Genomic DNA, 16,824 nt, shown 5'->3' with positions numbered 1-16,824 from the left:
TCACACGGCTCCTGTCATCCCCCAAGGCAGGGAATTACCTGTAAACTTCTCTCCTCTAGATTTCTCATCTATGTAGATTAAGAAAAACTTGTTCCTCGAAGATCTTAGAAAGACTGCTGCCAACATGTACAGCTCAGGAATTAATCCTGTGCCCAGTCACCATCTTGGCACCAACACTAGCACAGGTGAAATGTCGAGGAATTCTACTTCAAATATAAAAAAAAAATTAAGGACTGAAAAAGTACAATGCATAAATCATTTTTCTTGTTTCCTGTCCTGCAGATTGAAATAGGTTACACTGAATATCTAAGAAATCAACGGCAAGTCCACCGAGATCGGGTCTGTAACCGTTTACTGTGATTGCAGAACATCTGCACATTGACCTCTTGCAATATTGTTTTGGATAAATATTAAAAGCATCATACAGCTCCGATTATTTCTTCTTCCCATACAGAATATATTTGACAGCGGAGTGATGAGCAGCCACTCTGAAATATGCTGTGTTTATCCGAGGCCCCCTTAGGACTGCGTTTGCTTGCAAGGTGAGACTACCACAGGTGCTGATTCCAGCAGGTTGAAAGGAGGAAAGCAGGGAGGTGGGTGCAGAGTGGTCTCTGTTGGAACTTGTCAGAATAAGAACGCTGAAGAAGAATCTACAGAGCTGGATCTGATGGATGCATGGGACGGGCCCCAGCCGGCGGTTGTGACAGAGGCTGTAAGTGCGGCGCTCTCAGGCCTGCTCCACATTCCATGTAACACCCCTCCACTGTCATCTGCTGCCTTCTCCTCCAGCATTTTGCAGGGCTCATGTGGCTTCAAGCAGCCTCACACCTGCACAGACAGGTTCTCATTTCCTAAGGGAAGAGTGGGTATGATAAAGGAATCAGACATCAAAATGTACCGATTCACTTCATATCTCATCTGGAAACCACATACCATATTGGCTGCTGCTCAAATAACCTGTCGGGCAGACCAGCACTTCACATGCAGGGTCTCTAAACGAATTGTAAAAAATTTTGGGGGCAGCCATTTTCTTACCCAAATGCGATCTACTGTACAATCAGTGTTAGTGTTACATAGGAAGATGTCCAACTGGAAATGAAATGGCCAATATACCCCCAATTTCCATCAACATGCTTCAAATAGGTTATTGCTTAATAACTATTAAAGGGGAGGTCTGATAAAGCAGCCAAGTGCAAAGTACTTCTTGGTGGCCAGCACCTTTTTTTCCCTACTGTAACAAGGCCAAAAGGAGATGTGGACTCACTGGGTTTCTGGAGGACTTTACTACAGTATAAACCAAGAAGCAGAGTCCTAAGGGCCTGTACGTCCAACGTCTTACTCATTTGCAAGGTGTTTGGATATTCCTCACATGGAGTCCCCAGGTTGCTTTCCCTGGGAAGTGCAGATTCCGCTTGAAATTCCTCGCCTATTCCGTAGTGTGAACATATAGTATGCTGGTTACTTGTATAGGTGATCTGGCATGCTGGTACACTCACTAATACATAGGTTGAAGCCAATAAGTTGGCTTCACCATTTTGTTTGAGGGTGTTAGAAAGCTTGCAGTGAGTGACATTTCAAATCTACTGCATGTGGATTGTGTTGCAGCAATGCCACAGAGTTTCACTGCAGGATTAACCCCCATTTGAAGGGGTATTTCCATCTTACCTAACATACCTTTACCCCTAAGGGACGTTATGTTAAATATTTTTCCAAATACCAATCATTGGCTTATAGCATACATATTTATAGATAGTATATAGTAGGGTTTCTCAACCTGCGCAGGTTGAGGAGGTACGTGGGGAAAAAAACAAAACCTTGCAGCTCTGATCTTCCTCTCCCCGGCAGCAGCTTGCCAGCATTCTCTGTATGGTACGGGGCTTGGTGATGCTGCTGCGGGAAGGAGAAAGTCAGGGACACTCCTATCAGCGGGCAAACACACAGGGCACTGGCAGGGATAACACCACACCGAGCTTGAGATAGTACCCTGACTCCCCTTCCCCCCAGATTCCCCTTCCCCCCCCCCCCGGATAGCAGCAGTCCCCCCTACCCCCAGATCAGCGGAACTTGCCAATGAGGGCATTGCACCCTTGAAACGCGTTGCATTGAATAAGAGCCTAAACTTGATTCTACACCAGTGTTACAAGTTCTTTGCATTCAGATAAGGCACAGGGGAACTTGGCCGTTGTTCCAGAAGGCGTGTTTGCGCCAAACGAATTCCACCAACTTCTTTCTTGTATTGCTACTGTAACTGACACAGAGAATCCACCCTAGAGAAATCGAATGGTGGTAGGCAGCATCCCCGGTTGATCCAGAGCGCATATTAGAGTCGTGCCTAATTGCTTACGACCCACTCAGGTGAGCATGCATTTGCACACACATGCATGCTCCACCAAAGTGTGTTTTGACCTGGACATGCAGCGCTGCGTGTGTTTTTTTCTCTTTGCATATACATAGGCGAATAATGTACACTTTGCCCTCAGGCACTCCTCCCCCCCCCCCCTTTTTTTCGCTTTTAGGAAGTAGTGTCTCACCCCATAAGCTGAGGTATTAATCACACAATGTCTGGTTTTAATCCACACGCTCCCAGTCCTGAACGGATGGTTATCTGGGGAAAGAGTATTCCCCTTAATCTCACTCCACAGCCAAGAAAAAGTTGAAAATGAAAAAAACAGATTGGAGCAGCAGTCGAGCAGTTTGCTCGGTCAGACGCTGCCTCGGGGAGATCCTTCTGCAGCTTTGCTCTTTTTCATTTTTTTTTTTCAAACAAAATATTGACTTTAACAAGCGAGTATTATGGACGGCTCAATATAAGGGAGCGCTTCTCATGAGGAAAAACTCCAGCATAGTTCAATCCTAGTGATGCTTCCACATTAACCCCGTAACAAAAAAAAAAAATGGAGATGCGAAACCAGAGCTATTGAGGTCTCCAGATGTAGTCCTGAAGAGGACACAGAACTTTCCTAGAAAGACTAGAGATCAGCATTTTACACACAAGGACTGTCCCAGTAATTTTATTACCATCATCTCAGCCATTCATTCACATACATATAGTGATATTTTACATGCATGGGAAACTTCACAAGAAATCAACACACAGTAGATTATGGAATTTTAACTTTCCTAATATAACCGAGATTTTACTATACCAACCAGACAGTGAATAAAGGGGGAAGCAGAGACTTGCCTGCAACCTTTCAGCTTTATAATTACACCGTCACCTCCCAAACTAATATCACGTAATATTTCCCTGTGCCTCTGCCAAGTTTCATAGCAATAAATAAATATTACTATGAATTACTAAACTTCTTCCCCGTCTGGTATGACTTTAATGGGAATTAGGAACCTAAACTTTCCCATCTCTCTTTGCTGTGTAGCAGAAAAACTATTGCTCACAGTTATCAGCCATTGTAGGCTGTCCTTCAATTGAATTACTAAAAATGTTTTTTAAAAAAATCTCTATTACCGTTTCTACATTTGAATGTATTATTAGAAGATTTGTAAGCCTAAAAGAGGTTTAGCCCCAATGATGACTTATTACCTATCCCCACCATAAGCGATCATATATGATTGGTGGGGTTCCATGATCTGAAGATAGCTGATCCCTGTATGTAGCTTTTCCACATAGCACGAGTGTCAAACTGCAGCCCACCAGATGTTGCAAAACTAGAAATCCCATCATGCCTGGACAACTATCATTCAAATTGGGAATCACAATTCACTACGGACTCTAAATTTCAGAAGCATCCGTCGGTCTCCCAATATACAATGCGCGATGGTGTAAAGTAGTTTCTAGGAATTTGCTGACGAGGAAAAAATTACACCCGAAGGCGATAAAACTTAACTTTTTATCAAAAAAATTATTTGAAAAAAAGCCACCACCACATAAAACAAAAATAGTGCTCAACCACTGCTACCAACCACTGCCTTAACAGAGAAGACTTATACATATGTATGTCGATGATAGTGGACTCCAAAGGTTGTTAAATATGGGCCAGGGTAGAACAGCTCTCACAGCTATGTCAATACTCTCCCTGCCTCTTGAGGAACCCACTTCCTTAATAGGGTGGCCCCAACCACAGTGCCAGTCCCTTCCTATCCACTAAGTGCAGGGATAAAAAAAAAAAAAAAAAAAAAAAAATGTAACAAAACGTGAATAAAAAAAACTCCTATATACAGTTCTGACGTGTTTCTCCTGTCTAGTATCACAGGTTCATCAGGGAAACAAGTGTCAAACAAGATTTATTATGCAATATAGGTTCTTAGCTGGACTATTCAAAGTCTCAGCAACAGATACATACAATAAAAAGATAATATGCCACATGTACCCGGATTTAGAATAATCGTATACCAACAAATAGCACAAACGCTGCAACAGTACTATAGATTATAGCTTATATCTTATATTATATCTAACAAACTAATTGCAATACACACCACCATATGTATAGATAAACATTTAGACAGTGCCTAGACCTCAAAGTACAACACAGTAATACCAACAATATATAGTAGGCAAGCAAGAAAAAGGCAAACATTTTAAGTGGAATGCAGCATCCGCTATCTAGTCCACCACTAAAATGGTACTGTGTGTATACTTAGCTCCATCGTGACTGCCTGGATATGCGTCCGATGTCCCCCAGATGGTATGTGAGGTAAGTGATGAGCTGTCATAAGATACTGCAAGGCTAGGTTATCAGCCTCCTTATGTAATCCTGTAAGACACCAGACCGGAGGTCCATTTCTGGTAGGTGGAGCGCATATTGCGTTCCATCTAGTTATTTTTACAGATATCCGCAGTTTGGTGAAGACTAATGGTCCTTTTAGACGGAGTGATAATTAGCCTGATTGCCCGATTAACGATTTTGAATGAACAATGTGCTTTTTTTATCACGATCAGCGTTTAGACGGAACGATACATCGTACGGAAAAATCGTTTTGCAATCGCTTAAGCCTATCTCATACATAGGTGAAATCGTTGAAAGACTGTTTACACGGAACGATCTGCGAAATTTTTGCGAACGATCAATGACGATTTGAGAACATGTTGAAAGATCAAAATGAACGATTTCTCACTCGTCGCTTGATCGTTCCTTGTGTTTACATGGAACGATTATCGCTCAAATGTGATCGTTATCGTGCAACTTCGAACGATAATTGTTCCGTCTAAAAGGACCATTAGTGTCACAAAAAGATCTTAGAAGATGCAAGTATAGCAACCCTATCCCCTATTGGTGCCTGAGATGTATTATAAACTTATTAGCGCGGCAATAAGGTGCGGCAATGCAGTCCATGGCGACCTACTTATGGTTTATTGGAACGCACACTGCGTTCCACAAGGTAGTATATCTGGTTTACAAACGCAATACTAACGCTACTCACCTGATGTTTCCGATTATCTGGAACGCAAACAGCGCTCCACAGTATAGTACCACCAGTTCAGTGTAGCGCAACTTGCGCTCCAAAGGACAGTCAAACCATTTTGCAACAGCTGGTGCGCTGCAAATTTCACCCCTCATAGAGAATTTGAACAGAGCAGTGGTGTGCACAGACAAATGAGGTGTCATTCAAATTGGGGATCTCACCCTGCCCCCACTCTCGTGATTGGTTGTGGTCTTAATGGTCAGCCCCCGAAGAACAGACACTTGTCACCTATACCCCGGATAGGTAATTAAGTTGTCATTATGGCAAAACCTCTTTAAGAGCTCATGCACATGGCAGATCATAAAGCCTAAAGCTGACTATGTATATTAAACAAATGTTGGCTAAACCTGCAGATTAAGATGGGATTGGCTGACCATCTATGCTCTTCTGAAATGATCATGCATGTGCATGGAAGGGACCAGAAGACCTAGCCATCAGCTAAATGTGTACAGCTGACAGCTATCTTATGAGTTTGGCTAGCTCTAAATTATTCATTCAAAGAGAAGCAATACTTCTAGGGCAGGAGTAGAGAAACTTTGCTCTCCAGCTGTTGCAAAACTACAATTCCCATCGTGCCTGGACAGCTAAAGCTTTGGCAGCCCAGACATGATGGGAGTTGTAGTTTTGAAACAGCTGGAGAGCCAAGGTCCCCTACCCCTGTTCTAGGGGGATCTCTCTCTGTACTTATGGCACCTGGTTTTTTTTTTCAGTTGGACACATACAGAAGACCCATCCACCTCTATGGAAACCCTTATATGGCTTTGCATAGAACAGAGCCGAAATACAGCCATATGCATAAACCAATAGGCTTATTAATTCTTTAAATACCACAAAATTGTATTATTTGTACAGCAAATGAAGTGAGAACCCATATATTAGCTTCCTGGCCATGAGAGCCAGTCAGTCCATCTTGAAAGGTTCCTTAAAGTAGAGAGCAACTTTACATGTGTAAATGCAATAAAAGAAATGTTTTTCTCCTATAAAGACATGATGGGTTTTCTCCCTTCACAATGCGTTTATCTTAGCAGACAACAATGCATGCCAGCCGAGCTGCGCCAGTAATTACTAATCACGCCAGCAAGGCAACCGTTTTAGTCAGTGCCGACACATAAGGGAATAACTTGATTTTTAAAGAAAAAAAAAAAAACTGAGTTCACACACAGTTTCTACTTCTCTCTAGTCAGCTATTTATCACTTTCCTCTAAGAAAAAAAAAGGACAAAAAAAAGCCCTGGCAGATATCCTGGATGAAAGTTCTGTGGTGGATGAAGAGGGTGAGCGGAGGGGAGGGGGTTACGCATGATGCAAACCATTTGGAGCTAAGTGAGAACGCTGCCAATACAAGCTGCTTTATTCAAACAAGTGAGGAAGTGATGGGACGTTCAGCGTGCCAGAGCGCGGACACAGCTTTAGACAATATAGCAGCACTTAAGCCACAAATGCATACAACACAACATACATGTCAGACAGATATGCGCTATAAACGGCATACACGTGCAAGCAAACTCATATACAGTGCCCAAAGGAAACCAGTGACCTTTTTACTCATGACATAGAGCTGGAAGTCAGCAGGAAAAAAGGTCAATATTTTCCCTTAGCGCTTTCAATCAATGACTTAACGGTATTCATCTGAATAAACTTCCCAAGATTTAATGGGACCAGGCGAGAGAAGTTAAGAGGAACTTAAAGGACAGTATAAGAAAAGAAGACAAACGCCAAGTTTTCAGCACTGACCTTGTCTGAGGTTTTCTCCACATAACACGGTTCTTGAGGAGCAGCAAGAAGAGGAACAAAACCGGAGAGAAGTCTATCTTCCTCTAAGATTAGGAGAGAGAGGTCATCATCGGGGTCCTTATAAAGAGGCACTTCTGACTGGTTCACACAGGTCAATGTGTTACAGAACTCTGCCAACACGCTCCAAACATCCAGAGCAGGCCTGGGGAAAGACAATAAAAGGCAGTGCTGTGACATTCCTTCAATGCAGAATATGATAATCCAGAACTGATTCCTTGCACAGAAGGGGGGGGGGGGGGGAAGTGATAAAAAAAAAACAACAAAAAAACCCAATATAACCAGGAAAGTCCTTTGATAACACGAACTAGTTATAATTTTAACAGTTTTTTTGGGGGGGGGGTTTATGCTCCATTTTGGGTTCCTAAAGGTTCTCGATTCCTTACTAGTGAGATTTAAAGGGAAATTATCAGAAGGTTTGTGCAAACAAATCTGCTGACAGCTTCCTGCAGCAGTGTACCTCACCTTTCTGGCACCAGTCTTCTTTCCTTAGTCAGCCCTGCCATTTTCAGTGACTTTATTCAAACTGACATACAGTATGTAATGGTGCGTTTACACAGATTTATCTGACAGATTTTTGAAGCCAAAGCCAGGAATGGATTGGAAAAGAGGAGAAATCTCAGTCTTTTTTATGACCTGTTCCCGGAATATAGTCTGCTCCTGGCTTTGGTTTAAAAAAACTGTCAGATACATGTCTCTAGGTAAACACAGCCTAAATTAGAGCGTTTGGAGCAGTGAATGCATTCTTCAGCCCCCCCCAGAGTACCATTCAGACCATCCGCCTAGCTATGCATATTCAATTATGGATAAGCAAGTTGGTCTTTAGGTAGGCCAACCAACCGATGAAAGGAGTTAACCCGGGAATTAAAGGGGTTGTGGCATTAAGGAAACTAGATGTATACTGATGCACTATGGGAAATAACATAATAAAACATATTCCATATTTACAAGCATTTAAAAAAAATGTATGGTTTTAGAACTCCCTCACGTGCCTGCTTTGTTTTCACAGCCTGTTCATGGTTACAACCCACCAAGGTGGGCCTGGCATGCTCAGTTCAACTTCAATCTGAAGTTATGGAAAAGCATGTGCACTGTTGATGGCAACAGCAGGAGAGAAAATGACGGGTAACTTCACTAAGTCAAAGTTTTTTTCTCCATCAAACAGCTGCTGTCAAAACTCTTGTTGTCTGCCCACTGTTTTCAGTACGCACATAAAATGCAGTCTGTTTCCACGGGCAACCTACAGAATCTTGACAGCACTTCCATGACAGCTTCATTCTAATTTAAGAAGCTGTCACCTCACCTCCCACAATGACATTCTGTCAACAGGAAGATGGCAGATTTGTGTTTTTCAAACACATTATGCAACCTAAAATCAGTACTGTGAAACTACTAGCGTTCACCGCTCAAGGTTCATTTCACATTGCATTTTGCAGTGTCCAATGCAGGTGTAGGTTGAGATAACTCCCTATACTATACTGCCGATGTACAGCTATAATGAATGGCAATTAGTGACATTAGTCATACATAGAATCCCATGTAAAAACAAATGTAATATGGAAATGTAGTGAGGTCTTCACTTCCATCCAGAAAATAAAAAGAAACCCCAGATGGAGGGAAAGTTACCCTCTTTTGGCTTCAACCAGGTTTTTGGGTATAATATATGGAGACTCATGACGCAGACGGTCAATAGAGAGTCCAAATGTGTCCTGGTTCCACATTGCCCCACCTAAACAGCGCAGTGTAAATGTGAAGGGCCACACAAATGATCTGGCAAACCTTTGTGTGGCCCTACATGCATGAGGACCGAGCCATGTAAAGGATCCTTAAAGCAATATAGTCACTTACATAACCTTTTTACATGTCACACAGGCTGAGACTTTCACCAATCGTTCGATATACAGTAGCAAGGGAAAGCACGAAGCTGTGCATTTCACTCCCATTGTAAGTCTATGGAGCCAATCAACGGCAATGGATCATAAAAAAAACATATGCGAGCTGTGAAGGTAAAGCGCACAGCTGTATGTTTCTCCCAGCTATACCTAGTGATCTGTGGTGGTTTCTGCCAAGAGACCCTAACCAATCAAAACTTGTGTCTGAAATTTCAAGATTTTTTTTATAAGTGACAGTAAGGGTACTATTACACGAATCAATTTTTCGATGATCAACCATTAACAATAAACGTTCTCAAACAAGACCTGAAATAGTTTACCCAATTACACGGAACGATGATCGTTACTTGTCGTCGCTATTTCGTTCATCACTACTGCGAACGACCGAAACAACGTCTTATTCCATGCGAACGATTTCTCGTTGGTCGTTTAATCATTGTCTGCTATATTACACTGAACGATTATCGTTTAACTCTGAATGATCTAACGATTTTTCGAATGATAATCGTCCCGTGTAATAAGGCCCTTTGGCTAGGCTCACACTATGTTCTTGCGGTCCTTAAATGAGTTTAAAGGAAAAAAAACCGGATGGTATGCCATACTGCAGCATCAGTTTTATATATAAAGGACGTGGTTAACCAAGTTTTTCTGTATGTTAAAATTAAACGTACTGAAATGATCTACAAGAGTGGCACTCATTTTGGGTATACGTCAACCTGTTTAGATGATTCCTAAGCTACTGCCGGATTCCTATGGCATTGGTTCATCTTCCTAAGAACACCACAATTTAGCAGCTAAAATTCAATATGACCAACCTGTCTCTCGAATGATTAAATATGTCAGAATAGAGTTCAAAGTGCACTATACACATTGGATGGTTGGCCAACATTTCTTTAAAGTGTTTTCAGGCCCTTATACTGTGAAATGTTGCAACAATGAGGTCCAGTTGCAGCAAGCTGTTATTTTTTCCCCCCACATTTTTGAGTAACTAAAGTGAATTGGTCAATAAACTTACACATTTTCATTCAACTACAAACTTTTTAGGACTTTTTCCTTGACACCTACAAAACCTCTTCCTTTTGGCCCAATAACAAAATTTGTCTCTGAATGATCCAAATAACTAAAACTTTTTTTGTCTCTTTTACTGTATTTGTTTTTAAATGTTTAATATCAATGTACAGAAAAACATGGTCAACCCTGTCTGTGAACGTTTAATTCCATCTGTCTTGTAAATAATGCTAGTCAATAATAATAAAAAAAAAGCAAAAAAACGCAGTGTGGCCCTCGCTTTGAGCAGCATGATTTTGTGTCTTATCCCACAAACTACCAATAAATTCCATTATGTTAAAGGATCAAACCAAAATGTGCTTTTATTGCTAACCTCGGCCTTAAAATAAGGGGCAAAACTTTCCAAAGGGAAATCTTAAAGGTCAAGAAAACTTTTTAAAATCAAAGCAACATAAACAAAAAGGAAAACATATTTAGAGAAACATATTTAGTATATACAAGTTAATGACAAACACATAAAATTAGATTAAACTTGTTATACTTTTTGTTCAAGGAAAATGTAAGATTGAGAGAGGCTAAAAACAGATTCGGCCAGACTTGGGAAACAGTCAGGGTAACTGTACAAAAGATGGAAACTTTCATTGTAACGAAAGATCTGAGCAATAAATGAGGAGGTTCCAGGTGCCAAATCTCTAAAGCTGCCTCATTTGGCCGAGGTTCTACACCAGGAAACGCCCGCTGACAAAAAACATCTTGCCACTGAGCACGTGATGGCAGCTGAGAGAACACTGTGTACCACTGACATATAATTCCTCTCCCCACAGTAGAATGAAAAGTCCCCCCTTCACATCTTTTCCTGTCAGAAGGGTTCATCTTCGAGCCCTTCTAAAATCTGTCAAAAACGTGCTGATGAAAAAAAAAACATGGGATGAAATAAACAGTGGGAAGGCTGGTCAGTGAGGTAATGGGAACAGCGTGGACTCTGCAAAGCCAAATAGTATTTTAATAGTTAAAAGGACTGAACTTGACATAACCCCTAGGAAAGATCCTGTTCTGCCCCTCAGGTCTGACAGATATCAGAGCAGAGCAGGCACCGGATGCATGAGAAGTGGGGGGCACAGGCCTCCTGGGAGATAAAGTTGCACGTCCGTGCCTTTAACCCTCGGAATGCCCCTGCTGCCCGCTTTGGGCCGAGCACTTCCGGTTCACACACATCCTGTGCCAGAAAGCAGCGCCAAGTCACACAGAAAAGGCTCGCAAAGTAAACAAACTGAACACAACAACTGTGACAAGAAGAGAGGCAGAGAAACAGACAATCAAGAACAGGAGAGGCCAAGAGAGAGGGAAAGAATGGGAAGAGAGAAGGCAAGAGGAAAGTAATGAGGAGAGACACACTGAATAGAAGCAGAAGGGGAGCAGGGTCCAAACATGATCAGGTTTCACTCAGCTCACGGCTAACAGCCCAGAGCACCTATCCAAAGAGAATGTATATTCACCTAGGTAACAGAACTACACGCTCCCCGAAGCTCAGCTCAATACTCTACAATGAGGAAAAGTTACCAGGTGATAGCCTGACCTCTCCAAGCCCTTAGCTCAGACTTGCATATTATAAGAGAGGCATATGGGGTTATAAAAAGACTAATGTTCACAATTACCTACAACAGAAACGCAAACAATAGACTATTAGATTTAATATACAACTTCTATGTAAGAGGGAAACAGTTCTGCATACACCAATATCTATTCATTACAGAATCCTGGAACGTTCAAGATTATCAGTTGCAATGGGGTCACATATGAAGTTTTCCAAGTTTGAAAAGATTTGCCAAATCAATTTATTTTTTACAGGAATCTGATTAATAAGGCAATGAGAGAAGTGCAGTATGAGTACTGCCAAACCTCTTGCCTTTCCTGTGGGCAGAGTGCTTATTTGTAATGTAAGACAATCTGATTGCTTACGCTGCGTGAGCAAATTTAAGTTTTTTTTGTTTATATAATTAGGGTCTTTTGGGCTCGGCAATTTTGTCTACATTGACTGTCTGGACATTGTTATGTGATCAGCATTACCAGGCTTCATCACAGGGGTTTTTATGGTCAAAAAAAATCTGATTAAGCTTGGTAATGATAATCATAAGGCAAAGCAGATTTAGACAAGACTATAGAGCCCCTATAACCAATTAGAACCTAATTACATAAACTAAAAAAAACTGCAAATATGTGAACACAGCCTCAGAACATGCAATCTGAAAAATCCATGAAATAGTCACAGTCTAGCCAATGTTTTGCATCGCACAAGGATTAGCACTTTACCAGCAGCAGACAACAGCCTGGTGACAGTTGTGCCGTTCTCTTTGTCAGAATGCATCATTGACAGGTTCTTATTGGAAAAATGACATTTACGTGAAGTGCAAAAAAAAAAAAAAAAGTGATGACGTACTGTAAGGCCAGTTTCACACGTAACAGATCCGCAGTGGATTTCACATGCTTGTTTGCGTAGGTAAAAGTCAACAGTGGCTTACAATAGCAGGCAAATCGATGTGATGTTCTAAATTTCATCCACATGCTGCAGATTTCTGGTGCAAATATATATAAATAAAAAATGGATTTTTAGGGTATAAACCCACACACCGTATGAGCAGCGTATTTACTGCTGCGATACGCAGCAAATACGCAGCAAACACGCAGCAGATTACATCTAAATAACTGAACACAGCATCAAATCTGCACCAACAAATCTTCTGCGTATTTGCTGCGCATTTGTTGCGTATCTGCTGTGTATACGGTGTGTGGGTTTGTACCATTAACATAGATTTCACCACTGTCATTGCAGCAGTGGTAAAATTCATGGCGACACTGCTGCGAAATCCATATTTAAAGTATACCCGTCAAGATGCCAGATCAGCGGGGAGTTCCTCTCTTTGTTCGGAAGTTTGGGTCTCTGGAGATGTGAACATGCAATGCGTGTGACCCCCTAAGGCACTTGCCACTGATCAGGCAGTGGGCCATCATGACAGGTATACTTTAACAGAGACGGATTTGCAGTTGGATCAGCATAGAGAAATTTCCACCTCGTGTGGACTAGACACATACACATACTGGACTTGGTAATAAAAAGATGAATTGAGGCTATGGATTTAAAGGGAACCTGTCACATTGAAAATGCTGTCCAATCTGTAGGTATCTTGTTAAAGAACATGAGGAGCTGAGCAGATTAATATATAGTTTTGTAGGGAAAGTTTCAGGATAACTGGTTATTTACCCATGTAAATCTCTGCTCATTCTGGGTTAAGTAGTCATGTGGGCGGTCCTATTCAAAGACTGACAACTATTTGTATGTAAGTGTATAGGTAGTCACTTACTAGGTGTACTTACTTGTCTCTTCTACATATTGTGGGTTAAGTCGTCAATTGGGTGGCCGCACACAGTGATTGACAGCTCTTTCTACCCATACAATCTCTGTATCGGACCGCCCATGTGACTACTTAGCCCAGAATGAGCAGAGACTTACATGGGTACATGACAAGTTATCCTGGAACTTTTTAGAGAAAGAAAAATTTCAATCTGCTCAGCTCCCCCTGCTTTATAACATGCTGCCTGCCAGTTGGACTGCATTTTAAAGGTTCCCTTTAAGTCATCAAATACCACCAAAACAGGTTACTTAATGTGAAAAGTCTTAAAGAGTCATTGCAATAAACATTGCTACCTAGTGACTAAGATATTAGGAAAAATTTAATGGAAGAAAGGATTTATTATTGGTTGTGTGCCATTTTTCGATATACAAAAAATGACAAATTTTTGTACAAAATTCATTTGTTCAAAAGATTGTGTCTTTCTGTAGGTTTGCAACATGCTTTGCAATTTTAAAAGGAAACATAGCAAAAAAAGGTGGTCATAGCCTTTATGTCAAGAAACTTGCACAGATTACAGTTGAAATACCAGTACCAGTTTGTAGTTGGAGTAGATTTCCGTGTGGGATGCATGGAAGGTCCGTACCTTCTAATAAAACTGGCACACTTTGCTACAGTGCACTAAGCCTTAAGAACTGCATGGAAAGTGCCAGCCTTTAATAAGTTCCCCCCAGGTTCCAGTTTGTCTATTTCAACAAATACTCAAAAACATAACTATAAATTACACACAGAGTAAGCATACCCTTGTCCTAATCAGAGTGTCCATTCTGATAAAAAGTAAAAATTCAAGGCCCTAAGACTGTGCCAACAGGGATTTATTAGGAGCATAAAGTAGTCAGACATTGTGCCAATTTCTACTATTTGTCATGGATTCTCTGGCACTTACAAAACCCAGACACCAGAACATATCTAATCATGCTCATAGTAATTTATCATTCTTGGATTTTTTGGGGATGAGAAGAAAAAATGCAATTTAATACTGTAAACTCACAAGTATATTATATGCAAAAGGAAAGAAAAAAACTGGAACACTTTTGTGGGGCTATAATGGAAAGCCAAGAAGGGTGATATAGTAATGCCAACAGTACAAGAGGATTGTTCACCTTTTTCAAATTATTTTATTTACAGTAGGTGCAATGTGGCAAATATATAGCTGCATCATTTGGAACTACATATGTTTTGTTATTTAGTGAGCAAATGGGATTACTGAATTGGGGTCTATTGTACATATATAGGTACAGGTTGCAACTGCATAAAAAGTTGGTTACTTGGTTTGCTTAAATGGAAGAAAGAAAAAAAAAAAGTATCTAACCTGCTGACATCTCCTAATAGCACACAGGGCGGCCAGCCTACTCAGCCAATATTCACTAAGAGGAGCAGATCGGTGCACTGGGAATGGTAGTCCCACCCCCGATGTACCAAAACAACTTATTAGCGTAGGGAAGAATCAGCTAATATCACAGAAATGGCACAGAGGTGAGGACCTTACTTTCACCCCAGCACTGTAGGGACATATCAACAGGTTTGATACTTCTAATAAATCTGTGTGTGTAAAAGGACCCTTAGTCTCAATGTGCTTACTATCTAAGGACTCGCCACATAGCAATATTTCTTTTTGTTCAGACCTCAGAAACAAGGATCAACTAAGACCCAACTAAGAGAAACAATCTATAGGGCAACAGTACATCCATTTTGAAAAAATTGCCACTGGGAGGAGACTGCCTATGAGCTGTCAGTGTGCCTGTAACTATGGACAGCACACCAATAAAGCATCCGAATGTCACCCTTTTTAAAACAAATCCGCTGACTTCTATGGGAGCCTCCGTGATGCAAAAACAAACTGTATATGTGCAGGTCTTTTTCCCCATCACTGATCAGCTGCCACACAGACCAGTTTTACAAATGGATGTGTGGATGATCCCATACAAATGCATTGGTCATTTTACGGTCTGAAAAGTAGGATCCTGAGGGACAGAAAACACTAATGTGTGAACGAGGCCTAAGGTTCTTATTTTACGGTCATATAAAAGGTGCAGTGTTAACCTCATTGATGCAGTAAATTTTTGTATTTTTCTCTAAGAGCCATTACACTTTTCTGTTGAAAAAGGCTTATGGGGACTTATTTCTTGTAGGAACAGTACTTTTAAACTGCAGCTTTAATTTTCCACATAATGTATTGTGAATCCAATGTACTGTTGTATGCTTGGGGCAAGCAGCTGCAGGCTGATAGGGTAAGGAGAGTGCATCTGGAGTTAATGCTAGTTCAGCAGTGGGGCCGAGGGAGGGAGAACATGAGCCCACCACCACACAGGATGAAGTGGCAAGATAACGCGACATCTTGTAGTCTTTCCACATATAGGACACCTTAATAATACGTTTACACGGAGCGATAATTCACCCGAACGATTAACGTTTTCAAAGTAACGATTTTTTTTTTTATAACGATCAGCGTTTAGATGGAACGATATATCGTACAGAAAATTCGTTTTGCGATCGCTTAAGCCTATCTCACACATAGGAAAAATCAGTGAAAGACTGTTTACATGGAACGATCTCCGAATTTTTTGCGGATGATCAAGTTCAAGGATCAAAATGAACGATTTTTAGCTAATCGCTTGACCGTTCGCAGCGTTTACACGGAACAATCATCGCTCAATGCGATAGTTATCGCAAAAATTTGCCCGACAATTGTTCCGTGTAAACGTAGCATAATGGTGCGTTTACACGGAACGATTATCGTACGAATTTTCGTGATAATGATCACATTGAAGCGATAATTGGCTTGTGTAAACACAGTGAACGATCGAGCGAGAAATCGTTCATTTTGATCTTTCAACATGTTCTCAAATAGTCGTTGGCCGTTCACTAAAAATTCACAGATCGTTTCATTTAAACAGTCTTTCACAGATTCATTCTATGTGTGAGATGGGCTTAAGCGATCTTAAAACGTTCGCAATAACGAGTAAACGCACCATTAGTGACTCTCTGTTAAAATTAGACACAAAAGGATGCTCAATATCGTTCAGGGGCCCACTGGAAAATTTACCTGTTTTCCGGTAGGCCTGTCAGTCTGGTTGCAACTTCTCTCCAAAAGAAGGCCTCCTGAGACCAAATCCCCAACAGGTCTAGAAACAGCTTCTTTACTTCCTCAAATAAGTAAGCTTTTTCCAATAAAGATGGAGCTAGTAGCTTTAAGGAACGATCAAAATAACAAAAATCTCAAGCAACATGTTCTGCCCAACTACCATAATTCACCCTCTCTCTAGGAATGTTGTTCGGCATTACTACTAATACACCTTATTG

General features: G+C 41.1%; 1 protein-coding gene across 4 annotated transcripts in view; it reads right to left on the bottom strand.

The window, feature by feature from the left end:
• Window positions 1-16,824, bottom strand: part of SMG6 (SMG6 nonsense mediated mRNA decay factor) — a 177,129-nt gene that overhangs the window by 67,169 nt on the left and 93,136 nt on the right. For all 4 annotated transcript variants that reach the window (XM_069945683.1, XM_069945684.1, XM_069945686.1 and 1 more), the window contains one exon: window positions 7,158-7,359. In XM_069945683.1, coding sequence (XP_069801784.1) covers window positions 7,158-7,359 — 202 coding nt within the window. The remainder of the gene's footprint in view (window positions 1-7,157; window positions 7,360-16,824) is intronic.

Source organism: Dendropsophus ebraccatus, chromosome 11 (assembly GCF_027789765.1).
Source record: "Dendropsophus ebraccatus isolate aDenEbr1 chromosome 11, aDenEbr1.pat, whole genome shotgun sequence".
Classification (NCBI taxonomy): Eukaryota; Metazoa; Chordata; class Amphibia; order Anura; family Hylidae; genus Dendropsophus; species Dendropsophus ebraccatus.
The sequence above is the reverse complement of the archived record's forward strand: the minus strand, read 5'-3'. Positions and strand labels throughout refer to the sequence as shown.